This window comes from Ovis canadensis, chromosome 15 (assembly GCF_042477335.2).
Source record: "Ovis canadensis isolate MfBH-ARS-UI-01 breed Bighorn chromosome 15, ARS-UI_OviCan_v2, whole genome shotgun sequence".
Lineage (NCBI taxonomy): Eukaryota > Metazoa > Chordata > Mammalia > Artiodactyla > Bovidae > Ovis > Ovis canadensis.
In genome coordinates, this window is record NC_091259.1 from 15,756,668 (window position 1) to 15,770,443 (window position 13,776).

Consider the following 13,776-nt stretch of genomic DNA (forward strand, 5'->3'; position numbering starts at 1 on the left):
AAATGGAATGAGAGAGACTAAACTGACAGTACTATTTGGTTTGGCCAGACATTCTAATAAGAAAAATCCAGCAGCCAGGAAAATATTTTGGAAGAAGGACAAATTTAACATCGACCTTGACTGTGGTGTCACCAGAAAGGCATGCATTACAGAAGACTTATCAGACCATCCCAGTATGGGATACCGCAGAGGGAAGGAAGAAACATTTCAGTTGAAGGACAGTTTCCACTTCTCTACCTGTATTGTCACATGAATTCACAAATTCTTAGCATTCCTTCTGTGACCTGTGAGCAAATGATTTTACAACCTTTTCCTTATATACCTGATGTCATCTTACAGAATAGTTTGGTTCACTGTTCCCAGACAGGATAGGCTATAAAAGAGTCTTGGATGGGGAAACGGGCTACACGGGTGCCTCTTCAGAGGAGAGAGTTACTACAGCTGTGGAAGGATCATTCCAGGTGTGCAGAAGACCCGCACAGCAGATGAGCAGAGTATCTGCAGGGAATGGGAACACACAAGGAAGGAGGGTGAAGGCAAAGCATCAGAACTAATGGGGACACTCTAACAAAGAGCTGACATTCAGAAATCCCAAGAGGCAGGCCAGAGGGAAGTGTGCCAACAAGGAGACAGGCTTCAAAAACCATGATATGTATGACTCAGAGGCAGGACCTACTCCATGAGAAGAGGAGTAGGAATTTTAAGAATTAGTCATCTTCCTTGATGAGGGCTTGTCAAGCTGACCCTATGTCCAAGAAACCCAGCTGAGTTTCAGAAAGCCAAGTGAAAGTTTATCTGACCCCAAAGCATCTGCTAAATAAGAGGCTATCAATTCAAACTAGGGGGTTTGAGGACTTAGTGATTGGCAAACAGAACTTGGGAGTCAAGGCTGTCATCACAGTGAAAGCCGCTCAGTCCTGTCCGATTCTTTACGATCCCACAGACCCCATGGATCCTATACAGTCCATGGAATTCTCCAGGCCAGAATACTGGAGTGGTAGCCTTTCCCTTCTCCAGGGGATCTTCCCAACCCAGGGATCGAAGCCAGGTCTCCCACATTGCAGGTGAATTCTTTACCAACTGAGCTATTTATATAATAGCTAAATTGTTAAATTCTTGAGCCTGTGGTGTGGTCTCCAGTCCCTTAAAGCCTTCGAGGTGAAGGGTTGGTCTTGGAAACCTGCGAAGCGGCCAGTAGAAAGGCAGGCGGCTCTAGTCAAAGGGACAGGAGTGAAGCAGGGGTACAGAGCCAGGCAGGGGCTAAGACTCTTCGTGGACTCTGCTCTGTCCCAGTTTCCCATCACCTTTAGGTAATCACTGATGGGTTTTCATCAGGAAATAAAATTTCCAAATACATTTAGAAGTGTATTTTCCCTTCTCCTTATCATCCACTAAATTAGGAATAGGGTATTTTATTGCTCATAATAAGTAGTTGTGTTTTTTTAAATAAACTGACATAGGAAGAAAAGATGGGTTAAATTATATATTTGATTTCTTAAATATTTTATGATCAATATCCTATCATCTTGACTATAGAACTTACCATTATTCATCACAGATGATACCTCATGAAAATGCCTATTCAGGCAATATTGTAATATATTAAGGTATTACTTGGGAAAAAATGCCAAGAAAACGAAGTAAGCTTATAAAGACCAGCCACCTGTTCTTTTCTGCAATGCAGTTTACATTAGGGAATCCATTACTTTTTACACTGACTTAGGAAAATAAATGACTTCACTGGAAAGTCAGGCAGGTCCCCGCCTTGTAAGGAAGCAGAGTGGAACAAAGGAAGAAATACAGCCTTACCTTCTCTCCCTTCAACTAAAGGTTTGATAAATGGGTCACTGTAGTGGGGAGGTGTTTTCCCTTAGGTATATGTAATATACATACTTTAATGTTAAGTTTTAGGCTTTTTAAATCAACAGGCTATTTCAGAGCAGTGCTAGATGTACAGAAAAGCTGAACAGAAATTAGAGCTCACACACCCTCCCTGGCCCTTACCCACACGAGTTCCCATTATTAACACCTTGCATCAGTGTGCCACATCGGTTACAAAATGATAACCCAGTACTGACATATTATTATGAAAGTTCATAGTTTACATTACAGTTCACTCCTGGTATTGTACCTGCTACAGGTTTTGACAAATGTATAATGAATAACATGTATCGGCCATTACAATCTCCTATAGATGAGGGCATTTCATTGCCCTAAAGTGCTCCATGCTCCACCTACATACTCTCCCATGCTTCTCTCCTTTTATTTTTAAAAACCATAATTGTCAACAGAAAAAAACTGCAAATTTTTCTTAGAAGATGTATTATAGCTACTATTTTATACAGAAAATAGATCTCACCGGTTCAACAAATTCAAACTTCTTTTTTTCTTGAACTTCTTGAATTTTAAAGACATATTCTAGTGATGCCTCATAGAAGTTCTGATGTTCTCGGTCAATCTGTGTATCTGCCTAAAAAGCATAAAAAGGCAAATATTACATATTGAGTGATTATTGAAGGTTCTGTGTTAGAGAGGAAATCAAATGGTATTCTACTCTGAAACCTTTTTTAAAAATTAAGTCCTACAAAAAGTTTGAATATAGCAATTGTATCTTGGGAATATCAAGACTAGGAAAACACAGTCTTTGTCCAAGAGAGCTTATAGTGTATGGAATGGGAAGAAAATGCATGCACACACCCACACACACAGAGCAAACATACAACATTCATTAACTTAAAAATGATTATAAAAGGGTATGCAAATCTATATGAAAATCTAAGCAATCACAAAGGAGAGTCTAAATTCTGGGGAAAAAATGGTGGTGCTCTGAGTTGAATCCTAAGATGACTAACTGGCCATGAGTAGTCAAAGATAAGAAAGGGATCACTCCCATGAAAATGCAAAGAGGCATGAAAAAGTCTGGCAGAGTCTGCCTTCAGAGTAAGTGGAGGGAAGGAGGCAGAAGTAAGGCTGGAATAACACTACAAAAGATCCTGAAAACGGCATGTGGTGGTTTAGTCATTAAGTCATGCCTGACTCTTAAAACCCCATGGACTGCAGCCTGCCAGGCTCCTCTGTCCATGGGATTCTCCAGGCAAGAATGCTGGAGTGGGTTGCCATTTCCTTCTCCAGGGGATCTTCCCAACCCAGGAATTGAACCCACGTCTCCTGCATTGCAGGCAGATTCTTTGCCACCTGGGCAACAAGGGAAGCCCTGAAAACTGCATAATGTCTTGATTTAATTGAGGAAGAATCATCTCAGAATATTCAACAGCAGGCTTTCCTGGTGGTTCAGACAGTAAAGAATCCACCTGCAATGTGGGACACCTGGGTTCGACCCCTAGGTTGGGAAGATTCCCTGGAGGAGGACATGGCAACCCACTCCAGTATTCTTGCCTGGAGAATCCCCACGGACAGAGGAGCCTGGTGGGCTGCAGTCCATGGGGTTGCAAAGAGTTGGACACAACTGACTGACTAAGCACACACATAATAGAAATAATACTGGTAGCAGAGTTCCCAAAGCAGAGGTTCTAAGCAATGACTCATGCTGCAACAAAGCTCTGCACATTCTCTTCCCTCTTCTATGATCATCATCGTCCTCACATGCTATCTTTAGAACTGACTGGTTCAGTAAAAAGGCATGATTTTACCTTACTTTCATTGCCCAACTACACTACTCCTCACTGCCAGCTGAGATTAGTAAAGGCAGATGAGTAGAATGGCCTCTCCAGAATACTAAGTATCTGCCAGCAACAATTTGGGAATAGGAAACTGCTTTGGAGCCATTTTACACTGATAATTTAACAAATAAGAACTTAAAGAAAGATCAAGTTAGGTTTTCTGGCTTTGACAGCATAGCATCTTAAAACTTCATTTGAAAGAAGGACTTTAAAAAATACTTACATAATTAAAAATAACCCAATAAGTAGTTCATTAGCGATGGATAAACTTGAGAATTCCAAGTTTATAGACTAATATATCAGAAAGTGAAAGAGTCAGTCATGCAGTTGTGTCCGACTCTTTGTGAACCCCATGGACTATAGCCCACCAGGCTCCTCTGTCCGTGGGGTTTTCCAGGCAAGAGTACTGGAGTCAGCTGCGATTGCCTTCTCCAGGGGATCTTCCTGGCCCAGGGACTGAACCCCAGTCTTCCGCATTGCAGGCAGATTCTTTACCATTTGAGCCACAGAAGGAAGCCACAATACATCAAAAGAATATTATAAACCAAGTGGGAAATTTGGACCAGTAGTTTTTCAGTATCCTAAGTTAGTATTTCCCACAAGTTACATACATTTTCTTCCTACCACCTACCACTTAGAGGAACACCCTATTTATAGAATAAATGGTAAGGGGATATAGGTGGTGTTATGCTAATAAAGTTTAACAATTGGTTCCCTTCAGGGTGGGGGGAGATCCTGATTTACACTATTTGCTGGTCTTTGTGGTATAAACATTCCCAAGATAACGAGTTCCAAAGCACAAATACAACATCACTGAACCAGCAACAAGAAAGAGATGGAAAACTGGCCCAAGAGAAAGCTCCAGTGTACACCACAGGGTGTAAAAGATGAAAAAATATTTTCAGTCTCAGAAAGTCTATCCAACAAGTTATTTCTGAAGCTTCTGTTTACTTTAAAAGAGGATCTTTGCGTCAGCTCGCACACAGGAACAAACCTGAATGCTTGAAACACTGTTAGAGCCTAAAATGATTATTTCTGGTTAACAGGGCTGCAGAGCAGGCATGCTAGCCATTGAAAGGCCTGCTTCGATTAAAGAGCTAATACTGGTAGCAGAGTTCCGAGAGGCAGAGGTTCTAAGCAATGACTCATGCTCCAACACTACGGGAGTGTGGATTTTAGGAGGGTTCCCCACCTGAAAGAAGGAGCAAATGAGCAAGAGGGTGTGGTCAGCTCTCCCCTCCACATCCTCTATCTCTCACCCTATGTTTTGTAAATCGCCACTGTGTAACAGCTGAGAGCTCTTACAGCGCAGGCGCGCGCCGTCACAGGGAACTCGCTTGGCCACGGGCTACTTGTGTTCTGGAAGCATCCCTGAGCTGCGCCTGAAAAAGCCCCTGGGGCCACCTTATGGTGGGCAGGCTGAGTCTCAGCTGCCGCCTGGGTCAACAGCGAAGAGAGAAGACGGCGTGTCTGCTGCTCTGGCTGCTGCGCCAGTCGGGAGAGAAGAAATGTGTTCGCGGCTCCGGCAGCTCCTTGAGTCTTCTTCCCATTTCCCTGCTTACGCCTTGCCTACCATGGGTTCCAGGAACACTGTGCAACAGTGTGAATAGCGAGACACCACCTGCCTGACGGATGAAAGTAGTTCACTAATGCTAAAACTGTACAAGCGATATGGGCTGTTTTGAACCCCTGCTTTGTATCTGGGAGTCAGGAATTTGCGTACATGACAAGCAGAAGGTGTCTACATGACCAGCCTCCAGTAAAAACCATTGGCTCTCAGTCTGCGAGATTCTAGTAGATACCATCTCACATGTGTTATCCTAACTCGTTGCTGAGGGAATTAAGTCCTGTGTGTCTCCTCTGGGAGACGATTCTTAACGCTTGCGCCTGGCTTCCCTTAGACATCGACAACTAAATTTAATATACAAACCTGCTTTGAAAGGTCATCTAGAATGCACAGTTCCAACAGAATACAATAGCTTAATTCTTTTTTTTTTCAGTACCAGATTTAGAAAGACATTCTTTTACCTCAGATGAATTCCTTTAGTCCTTGAGCTCATAATGTATCAGTTGCTATATATTCATTAACAACTGTGGTCAAGTATTTTGTACTGGAGAAATAAGATGACTATGTAATTCATAGTCCAAACTTTTAAAAATGATAGGGAATAGTAATTACTCCAGACCAACAGATTGCTTAAGTAGCTGTTGTTTACGTAGCAAAGTCATCCAGTAAGAAACCAAATTAGGTACATAAGAAAACCGCACAGTTCAGCAGACAGCAGCTACCTAAATTCTTCCTCACACACCCTAAGCTGTCTTAATTCAAAATAGAGGAAAAAAGGATAGTGAAAACAAATATCACTCAGGTGACAGCTACTGATTTATTCCCAGAGGGAAAAGGATTTAAGCTGGATGCTGAGGAATGGAGAGGTTCTGAGAAGGTGGAGATAAAACAGGAGTTTTAGTGAGGGACTAAAGTCAGGAGAGGTTATGTTCCCATAGATGGAGCAAAGGGGTTTGTCTGGAACTGTCAGAAGTGAGAGCTGAGGCAGCACAGAGAGAATGAGTACACACTCATCTTATAAACCAGGCACGAACTGGAGGAAGGCGTGGTCAGGATCAGAGCTGGACTTCAAGAAGCTTAGAAGATTAGCGTGAGCATGATGTAGAATGCATTGATTCAACGGTGAAGCTGGGTGCACCTGCATGTAAGGAGACCTCTTACTTGATACGGGTGAAGGTGTTTGGTATATCCTAGTAAGACAGGCTTGAGGATGCAGGTGTGAGAAGCAAAGGGGGAAAAAGTCGAAGATAATTTTGACACAGGAAATAACACCAAGCATTAACAGAATTAAAGAAGTGAGAAGCAGGGTCAAATTGGAGAAAATGGGCGAGATTTCACACGTGTCACTATGGTGTCGTAGTAACCCATCAGTGGATAGTGCAAAGGTGGTCAGGATGGGAAATACGGTGGGAAACACTCACATGGTGGGAAACACTCACATGGTGGGAAACACTCACATGGTGGGAAACACTCACTGAGATGTTACAGATAATATGAAAGGGGTAGAGCCACTGGGGACAGAGAGAAGGACAAGAATAGCGGTAGGTAGAACCTGAGTGACTCCCTTCACTCAGGAGGTGGGAGAGGAGAACCTGTTGAAAGCATCTTTACTTATAGATGTTAACAGAAACCCAAACTCTTAGCTCCTAAAAGGAACCCTTGTACTGTTCTCCTAACTATAAAATTAATACATACTCATTACTATATGTTTATTCATTGTTCATTATTAAACAGGGAAATGTAAAGATAATAAATTAACTGCAGCCTCACTGTAAATATTTACAACATGTACACAAAAAATTACTTTAAAAGACGTGAATAATAGTATATATTCTGGTTTCAATCCTGTTATTCCACACTTAGGCTAACAAATATTTCCAAATGTCTTTAAATGCTTTTCCAAATAAAACTTTCACAGTCATATCGATTCTGTTTTTGGCCAAGCTCTACTTGTGTATTTATCCCAATCATTCTTTTGTGCTATTTTGGATGTTTCTAAAATTTTTATTGTGAATAACTCTTGGATCAACATATTTACACAATTTATTTTTATACTCATTTCTGATCATTTCTTCTGGTCAAATCCCTATCAACAGAAATCATTTTAAATCTCTTGGACATATAAGGTTGATTGAAATATGGTCAAATGTACCTCAAAAGTTTTTGAATGATTTCATATTCCCACCAGAAGAGCCAAAGTCTGCTTAGTTTCCCATACCTTCACTAACAATAGATATTATCTTTTAATAAATTAATGTGCTGCTGCTGCTGCTGCGTCACTTCAGTCGTGTCCGACTCTGTGTGACCCCATAGACGGCAGCCCACCAGGCTCCGCCATCCCTGGGATTCTCCAGGCAAGAACACTGGAGTGGATCGCCATTTCCTTCTCCAATGTGCTGCTACTATTATTAAATTATACTTTTAAAATATATGATATAGAAACTTACAATATTTATTATGGTTTATATTTCTTCGATGAAATGCACTTTCATATTCTTACTGCATTTTTTCCAATAAAACCTTTATCTTTTCCACACTGATTTCCAAAAGCATCTTATACATAGGAGACGGTTATCCTGTGTCATGTTATGTAAGTCCCCTAATACTTCATCTTTTAATTTGATTTAAGGTCTTTTGAAAGAGACAGATTACTTTTATGCATTTTGGTCTTTTTACATTCCCTTCATGATCTCTTCCTCATAGTTTATGCTTAGAAAGAAATTATCTATTCACATTTCAAATATTACTTCTTTTTGTCTACTGTCAAGTCCATAATTTTGACAAGTCTGTTTCTAATTCTGTGTACTCCAATGGTCCATCTAATAGCTGGCCTTGGAGCTTTACCAACACAAGCTGACCCCTAATTCAGTCATGGTAATGGGTAGTCACTCACGTTCCATGAACAAAATGAACAAAGAGACAGCTGTGTCAGTGAGAAGACACAGAAGGGTCTTTCTGAGAACAACTTCATAGGCTTGGTGCCGACAGAAGGACCAGAGCCGCTCTGGAAGTGAACAAATGGATTTAATGCCACGTTACAGAATTAAACATGTGCGTAGCAGCACCTCCCCGTAACCGATTTGACTCCTGGAAGGGCCGAGGAAAAAGTAAAAAACAACTTACATTGTGTGTGTGTGTCTGTGTCTGTGTGTGTGTGTCTGTGTGTGTGTGTGTTTGTGTGTGGTGGGGCAAATGGATGATGCTACTAACCATGTTACAGGTTTTTTCTAGCATCCAACTAAATATAAAACCAGAATGAACATTCTATTCCATCATATCCCAAGGGATTAGGAGCCACTAACAAGTATTAAATATTGAGCTACACTGTCAGGGAAAATTAAAGCATAACCTCTAGAGGACTTTACAATTATGATAGAGTTACAAAGTCAAACCAAGCAATCCCTAAGGGCAGTCAGTCCTGAATATTCACTGGAAGGACTGATGCTGAGGCTGAAGTTCCAATACGTTGGCCACCTGATGAGAAGAGCCGATTCACTAGAAAAGTTTCTGGTGCTGGGAAAGATTGAGAGGAAAAGGAGAAGCGAGTGGCAGAGGATGAGATGGTGAGACAGCACCACTGACTTCACGGACCTGAGTGTGAGGGAACTCTGGGAGATGGTGAAGGACAAGGGAGCCTGGTGTGTTGCAGTCCACAGGGCTGCAAAGAAGTCAGCCAGCTAAGGGCAGCCTCTTATGTCCACCAAGAATCTGATAACTCTTCAGAGACTCTATGCATTGCCCATGATTTTGAGGCAGTCGATTTTTAGAATGTGCCTTGGCCTTGGTCTTTGGTACATGATGGTGACAACTGGGGGAGCTTTTCCAGAGATGACTTCATCTACATACTGCATTCTCTCTCAGGTTTATTCTGAAGCAATGTTTAAAAGTTTAAATAGACACACATTTAAGAAGTTTAGAATATGTGAACACAATATTAAAGAACACACTACACTATAAGATTAAAAATGTCCATGAAAATTAAAAATATAATTTCTCTTAATAACAGATTTTTCTCCACTTCACATTAACCCCAAAATCTTTCCATAGGCACCCAACGGTCTATTAAATTATCCTATTTTAATAGCAGGTATTAATAACAAGTTGTTTATTATAGTGAAATACAAATCTTTCCAATGTTCAACATTTTAAGTGAGGAAATTCAATTCCCTCTAGGGGAACATAAAAATACAGTAAAAAGGAATCAAAAGTAACTCTTCCATGACTTTTTGACTGCAGTTCCACTGCACTTGAACTCGTCAAGCATGTCTCATGGCTGAACAAGAAGGTCAGAGAATAGGAATACAAATAAGTAGAGCAGGGGACCAAGCTGAACTTGAACAACAGTTCAGGAAGGAAGGTGACTTTGCTAGAGGATCAGAATCAGACATTTAAAAGAGTTCCACAATGCAATCCCTAGAAATACAGAGAAGAGATGAAGAAGAGACTGCAAGAGGCTCAGCGCCATGCAAGATTTCCTGAGGTGGGCTGGGGGCAGTGATAGGTGCTGGTGCTCAGCAAGTCCTGGTTCAGCTCTGAGACACAATGCTGTACACTGGGGAAAGTGTGCATGGTGAAAGACAACAGAGCCATCTAGAAAAACAGACAAAACGTATGCTATCACTAGAGCTGAAACTGCATCATCACTCCTCAGTAAGAGAGTTTTCTATCCGGCTAACTATAGTTAAACACTACCAATGAGAGGAGCAAATTTTCAGGAAAAAAGGAAGAAATGCATTCCTTGTATGAGGACATGGTCCACATTAGTAAAATATTTCTGTCGACTTGTTTAAATTGACAAAAAATAATAAAGATTTCAAAACATGTAACTGTATATCTTTTCTCCCTTAATGCTGATATAACAATTGAAGAACAGATATTTTTACCTTAATATAAATGTTACACCATGAATTTGGTAGGTCTTGCTATTTAGAATGGCTTTCTAGGTGGTTCAGTGATAAAGGATCACCCTGCCAAACAGGAGACGCAGGTTCAATCCCTGGGTTGGGAAGATCCCCCAGAGAAGGAAATGACAACCCACAGCAAGATTCTTGCCTGGGAGATCCCGTGGACAGAGGAGCCTGATGTGCTTCAGTCCACAGGGTCACACAGGACCAGGGCATGACTTAGTGACTAAATAGCAGCAGCAGTTATTTAAAATATGCCCAATAGGAAGAAAAAGAAATAACCTTGTTTCACTCTTTTTCATTATTGAAGGAAATATTAATCTTTCTCTTGGAACTGTTAATTTTAAATGTCACAAAGCATGTAAAATACTCAGCACCATGCCTGTCTATCTATAGCAAATGCTCAATTAGCTTAAATATTCTTATTATCATTATTTTATTAAACAGGAGCAGATTCTGAGATAATGTCTACTTTTGGAAATCTGGGCTTCACATGACAATGCTAATGCTCTTTTCACAGTTTAATTGGAAAAACTTACCTCTTGCAAATGAGATTCCTTTTTCTTTGCAGACAAATTTAAATGTTTGTCAAGAATGGAATAGTATTTTTCACTCTCTTTGTCAAATTTCTTCTTTCCATCCTAGGAGATCACAAAAACAACAAAACATTCAAATCAGAGAATCAAGATAGCTTTGATTGTCATCATTCTCATCAAGCATCCAATAAAATTATTTAATAAAGATTCAGTGAGCTTCAACTATGTGGAAAACTTGATGGAGTAGGAAGAAGGATATGAAGCAAAATCATCTGAATATGTATTCTGCTCTCAAAGAAGTTCATAGAACTATAGCATGGAGGGGGCAGGCCGCCTTTAGTAGAATCCCTTTGAGCACTCTATAACTGATTCTCAAGAAATTTTGACTTAGAAGTCTGGGACATAGCCAACAGAAAAATGTCTCTTTTAGGCTTTTTTGGTGATTCAGATGAGTTAACATACAAACAGTCTAGAGGCCATTCACAAACTCTTTGCAAGGAATCATAATATTTCCCAAATCACAAAAAAAGATGCTTGATATTTCGAACAAGTCATTCTCATTTTTCTAAGTAGGAGAAATTTTTATGGGCTTTCCACATGGCTCAGTGGTGAAGAATCCACCTGCCAATACAGAAGACACAGGTTTGATAATTCCTGAGTTGGGAAGATCCCCTGGAGAAGGAAATGGCAGCCCACTCTAGTGTTCCTGCCTGGGGAATCCCATGGACAGAGGAGCCTGGTGGGCTATAGTCCATGCGGTAGCAAAAGAGGCGGACATGACTTAGTGACTAAATAACAACAATTCTTTTATAGAGAAGGGGAGATAGGGAGGGGCTATTATAAACAAAAAGTCCACTGGAGGAAATTGGGAGTTTGAAGTATAGTGGCTTTTCAAGGGTTTAATTTGATAGTTTCACATTGGCTGAGCTGTTCAAACAGCACATTCTTGATAAAAAGGAAAATAAATCTTCACAAACTGGTGGTGTGAAATAATTAGACCAGTTCAAAGTCAAATCAAAAGGATTAGAATCATCTGTATCATACACTCAACATAACTTAATAGCTGACCTTTGAAATGAAATGAAATGAAATGATTTGCTCAGTTGTGTCAGATGCTTTGCGACCCCATGGACTGTAGCCTACCAGGCACCTCTGTCCATGGGACTTTCCGGGCAATAGTCCCGGAGTGGATTGCCATTTCCTTCTCCAGGGGACCTTCCCAACCCAGGGATCGAACCCGGGGCTCCCGCATTGTAGACAGACGCTTTACCTTTGCAATGCCTAAAATGACATTGTTTTATGGGTTCAGCTGTAACCAGGCTAGCCCTTTGTTGGAAGAGAATACCTTTCCCCTAAGGCATACTTCTATAGAAATTCAAACAGAATACAGTTCTAAAGAGAACAAGGCATGCCTAGACATATGATCTTCTCCAACTATAAATATGTTATCCACCAGGTATGTTTTTTCCATTTATGAGTCCACATGAAATAAACACTACATGACCCCAGTCATAAATTTCACTGGCCAAAGAAGTACTACTCCTTCCGTTTATCTCAGTGTTTCTTGATGTGCAATGTCTGGACCACATTAATCAAAGTTAAGTATTTTAAAGGCTACTCAAAATGTAGATTCTTATTTCCCTCATATAGAGATTCAGACAGGTCTTTTTAACAAGCTCTGTGATTATCACAGATAATGGTTTTCATTTATTTGAATCAGTAAATATTTGGAGGAGATTAATTAAAAATAGTGGGTGAATGGATGGATGAGGAGAGGAGGAAAGACTCTGGGAGGAAGCGAGGAAGACAAGAGAAGACAAGCAGGCCTCTGGTTTGTCTGTCTCACAATTCAGGTTGTCAGACCCAGACTAACAGATGAAGGTATTCTATTCTAAGCCAGTAGCACTCTAAACTTTTATCCACTCAATTGTATTTCCAGGAACCCATCATAATCTAGTTGCATGGATGGAACTTTAGAAACTTAACTGGTAAAGTTGCATTGAATGAAAAGAACAAGTAGGGTTCTGCTGTAAACGTTCTAGACCTTTGAATAAGTGCGGGAATGTTTGTGCATTGTTGTATTATGCCTGTAAATAAGGCAGAGGAGTCACATCTTCAGAGGATTTTTATCATTTAAGGAGAAAATGTGGCTCTACTAGGCGAAACACAATTGGAAAATACCAAGTGGCATTCCCATCCAAAAAAGGGGTCGGTGGAGGAACTCGCACAACAAAATGTGGCGGAGAGGAGCCAAAAGGAAGCAAAGAAGTCCAAGGTTCAGGACGGGAGGCGCTCGTCCCTCCACTGTTGAAACAGATAACTGAGTGAACGTTCCGTTGTCTGCTCCTTAATCTGGCATTTTATGCCCACAGCTGACCTGCTCAAGCAATCTTTCCAAAAGCCTCTCTTATTAGCCTTTCTGACCGCCTGTTCTTTCTTCTCTACAGACTATAAATATAAATGCCTACTTCTTCTAAGAGCCACAGCTTCAAGTTAGAGTTACTCTTCGCATCCAGCTTAAACAGACCTCATTCACAAGTCCGCTTCACCAGTTTCCTCTGCTTTGTAACTGTTCATCTACTTTTATAAATGGGTCTCTTACAGTGTTCAAGCCCTACATTGCAGCAGGGAAATGCATATCCTAAATTTACACATATATAAATATATATATATATATACACATATATATATATATATCCTATGCTTCTTAAAATTTTGACAGAGTACTCAATAAGTATTTAATGAACATGCAAAATTATTCCTCTTGTAACAGTGGGCATTACAGTCTCTCACAAACATTCCATTTGATCAAAAAACCGATATCTATGATACACGGGGCGATTCTGCACAAATGGCCTCAATTCAATCCCTGTGATACAAGAGCACTGTAGGGGGTGCGGGGCCACCAGCTGCCTTAGAGACTAGTACGGGAAACTGACTCACTTTCATCTTACAATAGGGGGCTTAAAATTTCTCACTGTGTGCAGAAGAAATGAGGTGGGGGAGAAGGGAGCACAGCTGTGGTAACTACACTTGCATCTTTGTTTTTCAGCGTTTGCTGGCATTTTTGGAAATGTTAACTCAGTGCC

General features: G+C 40.6%; 1 protein-coding gene across 1 annotated transcript in view; it reads right to left on the reverse strand.

Moving 5' to 3' along the window:
- The window catches only part of ARHGAP42 (Rho GTPase activating protein 42), a 332,642-nt gene that overhangs the window by 83,579 nt on the left and 235,287 nt on the right, over positions 1-13,776 (reverse strand). The window contains exons 5-6 of the mRNA XM_069554888.1: positions 10,691-10,792; positions 2,360-2,470 (exon numbers count right to left, since the gene is read on the reverse strand). Coding sequence (XP_069410989.1) covers positions 2,360-2,470; positions 10,691-10,792 — 213 coding nt within the window. The remainder of the gene's footprint in view (positions 1-2,359; positions 2,471-10,690; positions 10,793-13,776) is intronic.